The following is a 15,620-nucleotide window of genomic DNA, read 5'->3' on the forward strand; positions in this document are numbered from 1 at the left end:
TAGCTTCTGAACACAGAATCAACATCATTTATAATTAATCCTGACCATGAATTTAATAACCAGCCTGGTGGCAACACTAGTCACTATCACTAATCTCCCATGATGCAGCACTTTTACGCCAGAAAATGTTGTGTAGTTTGCAGCTGCTTCATGCCCACGTAGCTTACCTAGCAACCTGAAGAAGACCTCGTCTGAGGCCGAAAATGTTTGTTTTTACGAATAGTTTACAAGTACCAGACAATAAAGGTTTAGTAAGTGCGATTTTATCAGAATACCGGTATTCAGATTAGAAGATTTTTGATTTACCTAGCAAAAATGTCTCATAGCATCATGGGGAAAAAAGGCAGGGCTTTGGAGCACGACCAACATCTGCTATTAAAAATCTTTTGAAGAAGTGGAAGGATAACAGAATAACAGTCATCCAAATGGCATACAAACCAGAGTGAAATTAATAGGCTTGGGGATCTCTACAACAACAACACTATTAATTACTTCATTTTAATTGATTAATTAATTAAAATGGAAAAAACATGACTGATAAAATGCAAGACTGTGTATATATGTATTTTTATTATTACATATAAAAAACGAAGTAAGAAAGTATATAATTTTTTATTTTTTGGGATCTCCAGAAAAAATTAATCAAATTCCCATAAAAATCTGTGGTAAATTGATAATTGGTTAACGAACAATTCGGGTAGTGAACATGGTCTTGAAATGGATTATATTCGTTAACCAATCACCCACTGTACTAATATCATGGTTGAAGGATGTAGTTAAGATGGCAGTATATAGGAAACCAGCTGTTGTCCCATCCTACATACATTTCCATTCTTGGGACCTATTTAGATATAAAATTTCTGCATATTGTTCTTTGATCCATCAAGCCTATATTTATTCATCCTCCAAGGAGATTCTATCCGATGAGATTTTATTACCTTACAGAAGTGACCAGTTTCTTCAGATACCCTCCTAAGCTATTTACTAATTTGGAGAATGCAAAATAATATACAGCTCACATGAAAGAAGCCCAAGCCTGATCTAACACAGGTCATAAAGTCAATAATAATTACATGTCTTGATTCCATCAAGATGTTGTGTAAGCACCTCAAAAGCAGCCTAATTTATATACAGTGGTACCTCAAAATACAAAATTAATCCGTTCCGAAACTGAGATCGTATCATGAAAATGTCGTAAGGTGAATCATTTTTTCCCATATGATTACATGCAAAACCAAATAATTCGTTCCAACACGAAAAACACACTCAAATTAAAGCTAAGTAGTATATTGAAAAAAATAAATAAATAAATAAATAACTATAGTAAGGAAAACACTAAAAAATGCATTTTGTAGTTGTAGATGTATAAATAACCATAATAGAATAATAATTGATAAAAAAAAAATGTAGTTTTATTTGCACTTTACCTTTGAGGATAGACAACGGTGGAGGTGTAAACTGATGGCAGAAGAGAGGGAGAAGGAAAATGATACTAAAACTTAACTTTCATAACATAATGTAACAATAACTTAGAAATAACTTAGAAAAGATTAAAAAATTAGTTGTTTTATATATATATATTTTAAAATTTGTATTCACTGCTTTTTGCTTTCTTTCCTTCACTTCCACCAGCACTTTCATTCGATAGAGGTCGCTTGGTAAAATATCTATTCAAAGAGGTTTGGCTTTGCCTACTTTTTAAAATGTTTCTAAAATGACAGGCAAATGTCATTACTCCGAGCGGCAATACGGCCAGTGTGAACCTTTTCGGGATGCTTCTTTTCAATAAAATCAGTCACTTTCTGATAATACCTCGAGATTTCCTTTATCAAGCGAGATCCTTCCACAACAAAACAAACACATGGACTGAGACCAATGAACAGAAGTGAATATAAAATGGTGCTGCAAACGAATGTAATGTTGTATGGTGAGTTTTTGTTTGTATCATGGAGCAAAAATATATTCGAATTTCATGTTGTATCCTGAAAATTTCGTATGCTGGGGTGTTCGTATCCTGAGGTATTACTGTAGTTACTATTTGCTCACCATCAATGTGTGACAGTTAAAAACAAGGAGGACAAGCAGCCCAAAAATATGGAGCATACACAATTCCAGTTGCCGTAACTGAGCAACAGGCAGTCAAATGGTAGGTAAAGAGTACTTTTTGCACTTTGAGAACCAGGATAAGTGAAGAAAAGCTAAGGTAATCTATATTAATAAAGCCAGACTCCTTGATTAGTGTAATGTTAATTTTTTGTGTATACTTATTAAGATAAAGTGCCAATATTTGAGTCCCTTCAATTTTGCATTAATGGGTTTAATTGTATATTCATATAAGATGTTAATTGTATTCAGTGAAATGAGCATATATATATATATATAATAAGACCTCATTTAACACTAATCCAATATAATGCAGTCTGCTCAAAACCTAAAAAAACAAATTTATGCTGATTCAAATTACTGTGGCATTTCATTGATTCGTATATAATATGATTATTCCCAAACACAAACCAATCACCAAAAGGTGGCAATTTGTCATAGCGTTGTACTTTCCTTAAATCTATATTTGTTTGGTTCAATTTTGGAAAAAATATAACATTATGGATGCCATAGGCAATATTGATTTTGCTTGGCAAGAATTAACTGATAAATACATAAACAGAGTGTGGAAGAAGGTATAGCTAGAGGTATATAAGAATTCTCAATTCTTATTTTTGGTCGCATGTTCCCCTTTCTCTATTTACTGTGTTAAAATGACCTTGTTTAATGCAGTTTCATTTAGTGCTTTGTCATGTAGGAACATATCCCCGTGTTAAGTAGGGTGTTACTGTATATATTTCAATTTCAATTAGAATTAGAACTTAGTCATATCAATTATACTGCATGATGAATCTGAGGTGATTCTTTAACAGATTAAAAGCATTAATTTACAATATAGAACAAATGCTGAAAAATTGAAGGTATAAATTGAACATATTGAAAATTATTGATTTTAGAATTTCTGCTTTTTTTTTTTAAAGTCAAATAAGAATGATTTGAAAAGCATGAAGCATTAATAAAGATAAAAATATAGAAATAATTAAAATTTATATTTAAAAATATTTTTAATTACCTCTCTCATACGACAAGAAATATCACTAAGAGTCATTTTATTGTTAATGTCAATATTTGCCATCCCTTTTGTAGAAAAAGCAACAGCTGCAACATTCTGGCCTTCTGCCCTAACCAATGCCATTATTAAAAGAGCAGATGCATCAGATGGTGATAAATTAACTCCACCAATCACTATTCTATTATGATCCATTGGATTACGAACATCAACTGCAACTAGGTAGCGTTTTCCTGTAGAGGGCACCATCTAAATAATAGTAAGTTTTAATTTATTAATAAATAGAATAAAACTCATGATAATTATAAAATTAAAAATTGTAATAAAAAAGATCAATATCACGTTAATTTCATAATATTTAAGCCTAGTTTATATAGAACAAATTGCTAGTGACAAGTGGAAATTAGAGTTAATATTGCATTAGCAGTGATAGCTTCTAACAAATTTTTCTGTTTTGTAAATATACAGCCATGCTTATGAACTAAATTCTTTACTGCAAAAAAATATTCATCACCAATTGGAAAAATTTCTGGAGTTTAAGAGCAAAATTAGACATTTCAACTACAAAGAATGTAATTTTAATTCTGATCATAAAACTATCATAATTCTTTTTAAATTTTTATTTTCAATAAGCAAATATATATGAAACAAGCATAAAAGCAATTCAATGTTATCAATAGCCATTTTTTTCAGTAATGTTTTGTTCCAATCTTCACTTGCATCTTCAATAACTTGTGAAGTGTTAGGTTTGTATCCTTGACCCATTGAACTACAAGTTCAATGTGGTCGACGATGAGTTTTCTCACATTGTGTGGTCATTCTTCTGAGAACACGAAGAGTCAATGACAACAGCTCATAGTGCAGCTGCAGCATTGCAATTTTCATAAAACAGGTAACCAATTTTCAATGATTTCACAAATTGAAGATATTCTATTCTTCAATTTCTCCCATTTCTAAAAAAAATGCTTTATTCCAAAAAATATTTACTATTTCATGAGTTTTTATATGTTTTTGTTATTTGTTGTAGGGATGGCATATATTGCCTTTGAGACATTGCCAAATTTGATGTATAAAAATAGATAAAATAAATAAATTTGATAAATTTTCAATGATTCCACAACAGTTCAACAGCTGTGGCCACTTTCATACCCAGAACTTGAATGCAACATGTATGCGTATGCAAAGGCAACTATTTTTTCATTGTTAGCAACTCTAAAAGCACTATAGTGGGCGAGTTTTGGTACTAATTTTGTTTTACAGAAATGTCACCATTCTGGATTTGATTTCATTTGAACTGCTAAAACTAGGAAAAATTTAATTATGATCATTTGGTATTTAAGTACAATCTTATTGACTGATAATATTGTTGCGTAGACAAACAGCAACCAGTCATTAGGAACACAAAGAGGTGTTTATTCACTCACAGAACATACAACCACTGCAGCTTGCAGTGCCAGAGAATAATCGCCCTCAACCTGAGAGCTCACAATTATATACTGTGCAGACATGATCAAAATATGTAAATGATAACAAGTTAACATGTGTTCTCAGAATAGGAGAATGTATACAAAAAAAAAAAAAAAAAAAAAAAAAAAAAAAAAAAAAAAAAAAAAAAAAAAAAAAAAAAAAAAAAAAAAAAAAAAAAAAAAAAAAAAAAAAAAAAAAAAAAAAAAAAAAAAAAAAAAAAAAAAAAAAAAAAAAAAAAAAAAAAAAAAAAAAAAAAAAAAAAAAAAAAAAAAAAAAAAAAAAAAAAAAAAAAAAAAAAAAAAAAAAAAAAAAAAAAAAAAAAAAAAAAAAAAAAAAAAAAAAAAAAAAAAAAAAAAAAAAAAAAAAAAAAAAAAAAAAAAAAAAAAAAAAAAAAAAAAAAAAAAAAAAAAAAAAAAAAAAAAAAAAAAAAAAAAAAAAAAAAAAAAAAAAAAAAAAAAAAAAAAAAAAAAAAAAAAAAAAAAAAAAAAAAAAAAAAAAAAAAAAAAAAAAAAAAAAAAAAAAAAAAAAAAAAAAAAAAAAAAAAAAAAAAAAAAAAAAAAAAAAAAAAAAAAAAAAAAAAAAAAAAAAAAAAAAAAAAAAAAAAAAAAAAAAAAAAAAAAAAAAAAAAAAAAAAAAAAAAAAAAAAAAAAAAAAAAAAAAAAAAAAAAAAAAAAAAAAAAAAAAAAAAAAAAAAAAAAAAAAAAAAAAAAAAAAAAAAAAAAAAAAAAAAAAAAAAAAAAAAAAAAAAAAAAAAAAAAAAAAAAAAAAAAAAAAAAAAAAAAAAAAAAAAAAAAAAAAAAAAAAAAAAAAAAAAAAAAAAAAAAAAAAAAAAAAAAAAAAAAAAAAAAAAAAAAAAAAAAAAAAAAAAAAAAAAAAAAAAAAAAAAAAAAAAAAAAAAAAAAAAAAAAAAAAAAAAAAAAAAAAAAAAAAAAAAAAAAAAAAAAAAAAAAAAAAAAAAAAAAAAAAAAAAAAAAAAAAAAAAAAAAAAAAAAAAAAAAAAAAAAAAAAAAAAAAAAAAAAAAAAAAAAAAAAAAAAAAAAAAAAAAAAAAAAAAAAAAAAAAAAAAAAAAAAAAAAAAAAAAAAAAAAAAAAAAAAAAAAAAAAAAAAAAAAAAAAAAAAAAAAAAAAAAAAAAAAAAAAAAAAAAAAAAAAAAAAAAAAAAAAAAAAAAAAAAAAAAAAAAAAAAAAAAAAAAAAAAAAAAAAAAAAAAAAAAAAAAAAAAAAAAAAAAAAAAAAAAAAAAAAAAAAAAAAAAAAAAAAAAAAAAAAAAAAAAAAAAAAAAAAAAAAAAAAAAAAAAAAAAAAAAAAAAAAAAAAAAAAAAAAAAAAAAAAAAAAAAAAAAAAAAAAAAAAAAAAAAAAAAAAAAAAAAAAAAAAAAAAAAAAAAAAAAAAAAAAAAAAAAAAAAAAAAAAAAAAAAAAAAAAAAAAAAAAAAAAAAAAAAAAAAAAAAAAAAAAAAAAAAAAAAAAAAAAAAAAAAAAAAAAAAAAAAAAAAAAAAAAAAAAAAAAAAAAAAAAAAAAAAAAAAAAAAAAAAAAAAAAAAAAAAAAAAAAAAAAAAAAAAAAAAAAAAAAAAAAAAAAAAAAAAAAAAAAAAAAAAAAAAAAAAAAAAAAAAAAAAAAAAAAAAAAAAAAAAAAAAAAAAAAAAAAAAAAAAAAAAAAAAAAAAAAAAAAAAAAAAAAAAAAAAAAAAAAAAAAAAAAAAAAAAAAAAAAAAAAAAAAAAAAAAAAAAAAAAAAAAAAAAAAAAAAAAAAAAAAAAAAAAAAAAAAAAAAAAAAAAAAAAAAAAAAAAAAAAAAAAAAAAAAAAAAAAAAAAAAAAAAAAAAAAAAAAAAAAAAAAAAAAAAAAAAAAAAAAAAAAAAAAAAAAAAAAAAAAAAAAAAAAAAAAAAAAAAAAAAAAAAAAAAAAAAAAAAAAAAAAAAAAAAAAAAAAAAAAAAAAAAAAAAAAAAAAAAAAAAAAAAAAAAAAAAAAAAAAAAAAAAAAAAAAAAAAAAAAAAAAAAAAAAAAAAAAAAAAAAAAAAAAAAAAAAAAAAAAAAAAAAAAAAAAAAAAAAAAAAAAAAAAAAAAAAAAAAAAAAAAAAAAAAAAAAAAAAAAAAAAAAAAAAAAAAAAAAAAAAAAAAAAAAAAAAAAAAAAAAAAAAAAAAAAAAAAAAAAAAAAAAAAAAAAAAAAAAAAAAAAAAAAAAAAAAAAAAAAAAAAAAAAAAAAAAAAAAAAAAAAAAAAAAAAAAAAAAAAAAAAAAAAAAAAAAAAAAAAAAAAAAAAAAAAAAAAAAAAAAAAAAAAAAAAAAAAAAAAAAAAAAAAAAAAAAAAAAAAAAAAAAAAAAAAAAAAAAAAAAAAAAAAAAAAAAAAAAAAAAAAAAAAAAAAAAAAAAAAAAAAAAAAAAAAAAAAAAAAAAAAAAAAAAAAAAAAAAAAAAAAAAAAAAAAAAAAAAAAAAAAAAAAAAAAAAAAAAAAAAAAAAAAAAAAAAAAAAAAAAAAAAAAAAAAAAAAAAAAAAAAAAAAAAAAAAAAAAAAAAAAAAAAAAAAAAAAAAAAAAAAAAAAAAAAAAAAAAAAAAAAAAAAAAAAAAAAAAAAAAAAAAAAAAAAAAAAAAAAAAAAAAAAAAAAAAAAAAAAAAAAAAAAAAAAAAAAAAAAAAAAAAAAAAAAAAAAAAAAAAAAAAAAAAAAAAAAAAAAAAAAAAAAAAAAAAAAAAAAAAAAAAAAAAAAAAAAAAAAAAAAAAAAAAAAAAAAAAAAAAAAAAAAAAAAAAAAAAAAAAAAAAAAAAAAAAAAAAAAAAAAAAAAAAAAAAAAAAAAAAAAAAAAAAAAAAAAAAAAAAAAAAAAAAAAAAAAAAAAAAAAAAAAAAAAAAAAAAAAAAAAAAAAAAAAAAAAAAAAAAAAAAAAAAAAAAAAAAAAAAAAAAAAAAAAAAAAAAAAAAAAAAAAAAAAAAAAAAAAAAAAAAAAAAAAAAAAAAAAAAAAAAAAAAAAAAAAAAAAAAAAAAAAAAAAAAAAAAAAAAAAAAAAAAAAAAAAAAAAAAAAAAAAAAAAAAAAAAAAAAAAAAAAAAAAAAAAAAAAAAAAAAAAAAAAAAAAAAAAAAAAAAAAAAAAAAAAAAAAAAAAAAAAAAAAAAAAAAAAAAAAAAAAAAAAAAAAAAAAAAAAAAAAAAAAAAAAAAAAAAAAAAAAAAAAAAAAAAAAAAAAAAAAAAAAAAAAAAAAAAAAAAAAAAAAAAAAAAAAAAAAAAAAAAAAAAAAAAAAAAAAAAAAAAAAAAAAAAAAAAAAAAAAAAAAAAAAAAAAAAAAAAAAAAAAAAAAAAAAAAAAAAAAAAAAAAAAAAAAAAAAAAAAAAAAAAAAAAAAAAAAAAAAAAAAAAAAAAAAAAAAAAAAAAAAAAAAAAAAAAAAAAAAAAAAAAAAAAAAAAAAAAAAAAAAAAAAAAAAAAAAAAAAAAAAAAAAAAAAAAAAAAAAAAAAAAAAAAAAAAAAAAAAAAAAAAAAAAAAAAAAAAAAAAAAAAAAAAAAAAAAAAAAAAAAAAAAAAAAAAAAAAAAAAAAAAAAAAAAAAAAAAAAAAAAAAAAAAAAAAAAAAAAAAAAAAAAAAAAAAAAAAAAAAAAAAAAAAAAAAAAAAAAAAAAAAAAAAAAAAAAAAAAAAAAAAAAAAAAAAAAAAAAAAAAAAAAAAAAAAAAAAAAAAAAAAAAAAAAAAAAAAAAAAAAAAAAAAAAAAAAAAAAAAAAAAAAAAAAAAAAAAAAAAAAAAAAAAAAAAAAAAAAAAAAAAAAAAAAAAAAAAAAAAAAAAAAAAAAAAAAAAAAAAAAAAAAAAAAAAAAAAAAAAAAAAAAAAAAAAAAAAAAAAAAAAAAAAAAAAAAAAAAAAAAAAAAAAAAAAAAAAAAAAAAAAAAAAAAAAAAAAAAAAAAAAAAAAAAAAAAAAAAAAAAAAAAAAAAAAAAAAAAAAAAAAAAAAAAAAAAAAAAAAAAAAAAAAAAAAAAAAAAAAAAAAAAAAAAAAAAAAAAAAAAAAAAAAAAAAAAAAAAAAAAAAAAAAAAAAAAAAAAAAAAAAAAAAAAAAAAAAAAAAAAAAAAAAAAAAAAAAAAAAAAAAAAAAAAAAAAAAAAAAAAAAAAAAAAAAAAAAAAAAAAAAAAAAAAAAAAAAAAAAAAAAAAAAAAAAAAAAAAAAAAAAAAAAAAAAAAAAAAAAAAAAAAAAAAAAAAAAAAAAAAAAAAAAAAAAAAAAAAAAAAAAAAAAAAAAAAAAAAAAAAAAAAAAAAAAAAAAAAAAAAAAAAAAAAAAAAAAAAAAAAAAAAAAAAAAAAAAAAAAAAAAAAAAAAAAAAAAAAAAAAAAAAAAAAAAAAAAAAAAAAAAAAAAAAAAAAAAAAAAAAAAAAAAAAAAAAAAAAAAAAAAAAAAAAAAAAAAAAAAAAAAAAAAAAAAAAAAAAAAAAAAAAAAAAAAAAAAAAAAAAAAAAAAAAAAAAAAAAAAAAAAAAAAAAAAAAAAAAAAAAAAAAAAAAAAAAAAAAAAAAAAAAAAAAAAAAAAAAAAAAAAAAAAAAAAAAAAAAAAAAAAAAAAAAAAAAAAAAAAAAAAAAAAAAAAAAAAAAAAAAAAAAAAAAAAAAAAAAAAAAAAAAAAAAAAAAAAAAAAAAAAAAAAAAAAAAAAAAAAAAAAAAAAAAAAAAAAAAAAAAAAAAAAAAAAAAAAAAAAAAAAAAAAAAAAAAAAAAAAAAAAAAAAAAAAAAAAAAAAAAAAAAAAAAAAAAAAAAAAAAAAAAAAAAAAAAAAAAAAAAAAAAAAAAAAAAAAAAAAAAAAAAAAAAAAAAAAAAAAAAAAAAAAAAAAAAAAAAAAAAAAAAAAAAAAAAAAAAAAAAAAAAAAAAAAAAAAAAAAAAAAAAAAAAAAAAAAAAAAAAAAAAAAAAAAAAAAAAAAAAAAAAAAAAAAAAAAAAAAAAAAAAAAAAAAAAAAAAAAAAAAAAAAAAAAAAAAAAAAAAAAAAAAAAAAAAAAAAAAAAAAAAAAAAAAAAAAAAAAAAAAAAAAAAAAAAAAAAAAAAAAAAAAAAAAAAAAAAAAAAAAAAAAAAAAAAAAAAAAAAAAAAAAAAAAAAAAAAAAAAAAAAAAAAAAAAAAAAAAAAAAAAAAAAAAAAAAAAAAAAAAAAAAAAAAAAAAAAAAAAAAAAAAAAAAAAAAAAAAAAAAAAAAAAAAAAAAAAAAAAAAAAAAAAAAAAAAAAAAAAAAAAAAAAAAAAAAAAAAAAAAAAAAAAAAAAAAAAAAAAAAAAAAAAAAAAAAAAAAAAAAAAAAAAAAAAAAAAAAAAAAAAAAAAAAAAAAAAAAAAAAAAAAAAAAAAAAAAAAAAAAAAAAAAAAAAAAAAAAAAAAAAAAAAAAAAAAAAAAAAAAAAAAAAAAAAAAAAAAAAAAAAAAAAAAAAAAAAAAAAAAAAAAAAAAAAAAAAAAAAAAAAAAAAAAAAAAAAAAAAAAAAAAAAAAAAAAAAAAAAAAAAAAAAAAAAAAAAAAAAAAAAAAAAAAAAAAAAAAAAAAAAAAAAAAAAAAAAAAAAAAAAAAAAAAAAAAAAAAAAAAAAAAAAAAAAAAAAAAAAAAAAAAAAAAAAAAAAAAAAAAAAAAAAAAAAAAAAAAAAAAAAAAAAAAAAAAAAAAAAAAAAAAAAAAAAAAAAAAAAAAAAAAAAAAAAAAAAAAAAAAAAAAAAAAAAAAAAAAAAAAAAAAAAAAAAAAAAAAAAAAAAAAAAAAAAAAAAAAAAAAAAAAAAAAAAAAAAAAAAAAAAAAAAAAAAAAAAAAAAAAAAAAAAAAAAAAAAAAAAAAAAAAAAAAAAAAAAAAAAAAAAAAAAAAAAAAAAAAAAAAAAAAAAAAAAAAAAAAAAAAAAAAAAAAAAAAAAAAAAAAAAAAAAAAAAAAAAAAAAAAAAAAAAAAAAAAAAAAAAAAAAAAAAAAAAAAAAAAAAAAAAAAAAAAAAAAAAAAAAAAAAAAAAAAAAAAAAAAAAAAAAAAAAAAAAAAAAAAAAAAAAAAAAAAAAAAAAAAAAAAAAAAAAAAAAAAAAAAAAAAAAAAAAAAAAAAAAAAAAAAAAAAAAAAAAAAAAAAAAAAAAAAAAAAAAAAAAAAAAAAAAAAAAAAAAAAAAAAAAAAAAAAAAAAAAAAAAAAAAAAAAAAAAAAAAAAAAAAAAAAAAAAAAAAAAAAAAAAAAAAAAAAAAAAAAAAAAAAAAAAAAAAAAAAAAAAAAAAAAAAAAAAAAAAAAAAAAAAAAAAAAAAAAAAAAAAAAAAAAAAAAAAAAAAAAAAAAAAAAAAAAAAAAAAAAAAAAAAAAAAAAAAAAAAAAAAAAAAAAAAAAAAAAAAAAAAAAAAAAAAAAAAAAAAAAAAAAAAAAAAAAAAAAAAAAAAAAAAAAAAAAAAAAAAAAAAAAAAAAAAAAAAAAAAAAAAAAAAAAAAAAAAAAAAAAAAAAAAAAAAAAAAAAAAAAAAAAAAAAAAAAAAAAAAAAAAAAAAAAAAAAAAAAAAAAAAAAAAAAAAAAAAAAAAAAAAAAAAAAAAAAAAAAAAAAAAAAAAAAAAAAAAAAAAAAAAAAAAAAAAAAAAAAAAAAAAAAAAAAAAAAANATACAGTAGAACCTCGATTATCCGCCCCCCGATCAACCGACCCCTCGGTTAACCGACCGTCCTAGTCGGCAAATTTCAAATGTCCGCTAGTGATGTGGCGCTACAATATTTGGCTATGTCTTGGCTACTTTAATAGTACTTTTACATGTTTTAGCTGGCAACACTGGCTCGATCACGAAAGGGAGGCAAGTATTTAAACGAGGCTTAATTTTGTAATTATGAGTGGTTGTTTGTTTTGTGAGCAATAAAATAATTTAAAAATAATTTTTAACAATACAATACCGACGATTATTATTTAAAAAAAAATTTTGTTAGGCTTAACATGGAGGAAAATTCAACGCGAAGTAGGTTAATAGCGATATACTAATTACATGTGATATAATAATATACTACACTAATAATGTATTTTTTCATACTTTTCGGTTATCCGACTTTTCAATTATCCAACCAACCCCAGTCCCCAATTGAGTCAGATAATCGATGCTCTACTGTAGTTCAAAATGTATAATGAAATACAATTTTAAACACATTTAATTGAAATTTAGATGGAACTTAACCACTGTGAATATTTGTAAATTAGATTACATACTACTGCTTTAAAGCTAGACTCCAACCAATGCCAAATTCTATCAGGCTAGATACAGCTAATTACTAGATAACTTATGCAACCAATTTGGCACTAGAGAGAGGTGTTAGGTGCCATCTCTTAATAACTTTAGTATATTGGGTCTAGCAATGTTATTTATATACTACTGTTTTAACATACAAATTGGTTTTGTAGCTTGGGTTGACATTAAAGACAAAAGCCTTTGAAAATGTTTAATCATTAAAATGATTCTTAAAAAAATATTTTTCAAAAATTCAATATACAGGGTGGTTATAATTAAAGTTGCGCTACTCAGACCTGTCTAGAGCTTGTTCTCGTGAACGTATTTTGATGAAACTTGGTACAGTGAAAACTACTTAGGCGACCACCTGCATTCGATGGGCACCTGTCAAAACGGTCAAAAATTTCTGACACAGAATAATTTATCCATAGAGTCTTCATATAATTTACCTGTATTAATTAATTAAATGACCACCTGTGTAATGCAACCACAGGCATCAATTTTTGGTCCGAAACAACATACAACAACTGTAATAAGCAACAACTTCTGCAAATATATCTGGTCTAAATTATTGTTCAACAATGTTTCACCCTTCCTAATATAATGAATTAGTCTAAACTCTTGTTCAATCCCACCTCGGGCACTTCTCTCACCCTTGAAATTAGGTGCAAGTGTTAATGAATTAGTTTAGCGCCAAAGGAAATTCATTTCAATTTGTTCAAAATTGTCTGAAAAACAAAAGAAATGCAAAGTACTGTCGTTAGAAGATCGTATTAAAGTTATCACAACAGCAATTAGTGGCGAAGTTTAACTGTGGAAAAACAAAATTTATTTTACCATAGACCTACAGTATTTTCCTTGGGGGTATAAAATATTGTACACAATACAATTAATCGGCTGATCTCATCGTTTGATAAAATTTATTTTTATTTATTTATTTATTTATTTTGAAGCTCACATATAGTACATGTGCGATAAATAGTTTCTGTATCAACCTACCTTATTTCCACGATATTTTTAGAAAAATAATATCCAAGTAATTTTTGCACGCAAAATATTCAAAAAACAATAAACGCATTAATGCAAAAATCAGTTTTACAGGCAACCTTTCTTTTTTGATTCCGCAATGACAATCGCAATGACAATGTAATGAAATCGTATAATGAGAAAAAATAATAAAATTGTTTTATTATTAATTAACAATTTTTCTTATTGCTAGTATTTAATATTTTCTTAAGAAAATATTAAATACTAGNAAAAAACATCAACGAGGTGCGAACCGGAACCCTTCCGTTTGATAGGTGAAGATGCTAACCCCTGCACCGGTGAATGACATGGTGAGAAAAGTGAGCCGTGGCAGTATTGCTAGTGAGAAAAATGAAAAATTACATTGGTCATTATAATTACAATAAATTAAATTTATTGTTTAATAAAATTGAAGACAAAACTGCCCAAAAAGGATCACCATTAATTATTTGTGTTCTAAGACCATACAGGTATACCTCACCTTACGTCAGTAATTGGTTCCAGGAGAGGCGACTTAAGTCGAAAAATGATGTAAGTCGAATTTAGTTGTCTCCGAATTTACTTGTCACTAGGCTAAACACAAATAACCATTCCCAGTTCTGTATTTTATTTATAAATGCATTTTTAATAATATATGGATAATAAGAATCTATTTTAAGCTTACAAACAAATCAATTTTAGTTTTTAATATAGTACAGAAAAAGTAATCTAAATTTACGATTTCATGTACGTACAGTACATACTTGTAAATGTACATGTTTACAATTTGGTGATGTTTTACAGTACATCGCAGACTATTTGTGAATGTGGTTTGCTCTAAGACATTATAAAATATGATGATTTGTAAGGTTAAATAACAAATACAGTTATTTAAATTATTTTGCAATAGTAAATAACAAACTAATTTATGTTAAATTTACCAACATCAAGTGGCACTGACAATAACACCAAACAGTAGATATTGGAACTACAATGGAAAATGCCAATATTGAGCTCTTAAAGACCGCTAAATAAGACCACAACAGAGTAACACAGATGTTTTCATGTTTCGTTCTCTAGGATTTATGATGATTATATTAACATTTACTGTAAATGTATATTTTAATATGATTTTATGTGCTTTAATGCTTTTCTAGTGATATTACAACTTCAGTATTTGTGGCAGTCGAATAAAATAACTTAAACTTGATTTTTATTTTTCCATATATTTTTTGACAAATGACGTATAATTGAAAACAACATAACTCAAGGTATACCTGTACACTTTTTTGGCAACTGACCTTTCTTTTTATGAAACATATTTTAGAAGTATACAAGTAAACTATAAAAATAAAGTTTCTTTCTTATAAATAAAAGATTATATCATCACTCAGGCAAATTTTTAAAAAGCTTAAGGACTTCTGTAAGCATCCTCAGCATATTGAATGAGGCAGTGTAGACTGCTCCAAATCATCTTCAGTACTGAACATGTTAATTACTAGAAGTGATAAGTCGGCACATTTTCATTACTGTAATTATAGCTTATAGATTTCCTTGTGAAAATTTACTAAAAGATCATAAACGATGTGATAAAACTAGATAATCTTCAATATTATTCAGAAACAAAGAAATATAGCAAAGAATAATCAACAGTATCTCTAAAATTCAATCAATTTTGACTTAAAAAATTTTGGATTGTTTATTCAAAAAAGTATTTGTCAAATAAAAACAATTTACTGTTGTGCTTGCTACAGAACAATGAATGTTTTATTCTTGGTGATGATTAAGAAATTTTCACAGGCAAACTTTGCATCATTCTTGCAGATCTTCAGAATAAAATCTTACAATATAAAAACTGCAACAGTAGATATTCAGACACTTGAGATACCTTAAAGAACAATGCAGTTTACTGTTGCAGTTTTTAGTTATTACATTATAGTTATGCTGGTCAAAACATGTTGTAAGATTGTTCTGAAGATTTTTAACAAAACATGAAATTGCACAACTAACCATTTCCCTTATTTCAAGTTATCTCTTGCAAACAAACAAACAAGAAAGATATCAGCCATACACGAGATGTTTAGCCAGCAGAAAAGAGGGTAAGGGAAAGGGGTGGAGAAGGAGGAGGGAGGAGATAGACAGTAGAGAAAGGTAGGATCCCTCTGAATGGCATACATATGGCTACAGTACCCTCTATGTTTGATGTTAGCATACAGTTTTTAGGCTGCAAGGCCATAGTCCCCAGAAGGATCTAAAAGAAAACCCAAGTGTACAGAACATCAATAATTGAGTGCCGCCACAAATAGCTAAGTGCAGAAGTTAGTGCCAAGTGGCTGTTAGCAAGAAGACTTATATCTACTTAATATTAATAAAACTGAACACAATTGCAAATCTTAATACTACTTAACAGCTAGACAGATAGTGTGAAAAACAAATGAATACAATGACAAACTAAATGAGATGAATGGACCGACAGAGAAAAAACGAGCAAGACCCAAAATTTTTATTTATTTATTTATTTTTTTAAACATTAACTTACTCACTAACTAAACTAACCTATCATAACCTAGGACAAACCTAACTAGATGACTAAAGCTAACAAACCCTAATCTAATTTAACCTAATCTATCATAACCTAACCGGAAACCAAGCTAAGAGTCCCTAATCTAACTTAGAACTAGGACTAACTGAATTTAGTCTGAAAAAGAAGGCAAAAAATAAGAATTAAATTACAAAGTTGAAAGGTAGCTATATACCAACAGTTGAAACAAAGCAAGGGAAAGCTAGTTGCCATCTGTGCCCCCGGAATGAGTGCTCTCAAGAGCCCCACTAAGGAATATAAATGTGAGTAAATGATGGAACATTCTATGTGTGTG

At 18.4% G+C, this 15,620-nt stretch overlaps 1 protein-coding gene across 1 annotated transcript in view; it reads right to left on the reverse strand.

Annotated features, from left to right (window-relative positions):
• The window catches only part of LOC111626355 (60 kDa SS-A/Ro ribonucleoprotein-like), a 66,701-nt gene that overhangs the window by 5,038 nt on the left and 46,043 nt on the right, over window positions 1-15,620 (reverse strand). Inside the window, exon 5 of the mRNA XM_023369704.1 lies at window positions 3,116-3,361. Within this exon, the coding sequence (XP_023225472.1) occupies window positions 3,116-3,361 (246 nt within the window). The remainder of the gene's footprint in view (window positions 1-3,115; window positions 3,362-15,620) is intronic.

The sequence above is a fragment of the Centruroides sculpturatus genome, unplaced genomic scaffold, assembly GCF_000671375.1.
Source record: "Centruroides sculpturatus isolate CEXI.00-Female unplaced genomic scaffold, Cexi_2.0 scaffold26, whole genome shotgun sequence".
NCBI classification, from domain to species: domain Eukaryota; kingdom Metazoa; phylum Arthropoda; class Arachnida; order Scorpiones; family Buthidae; genus Centruroides; species Centruroides sculpturatus.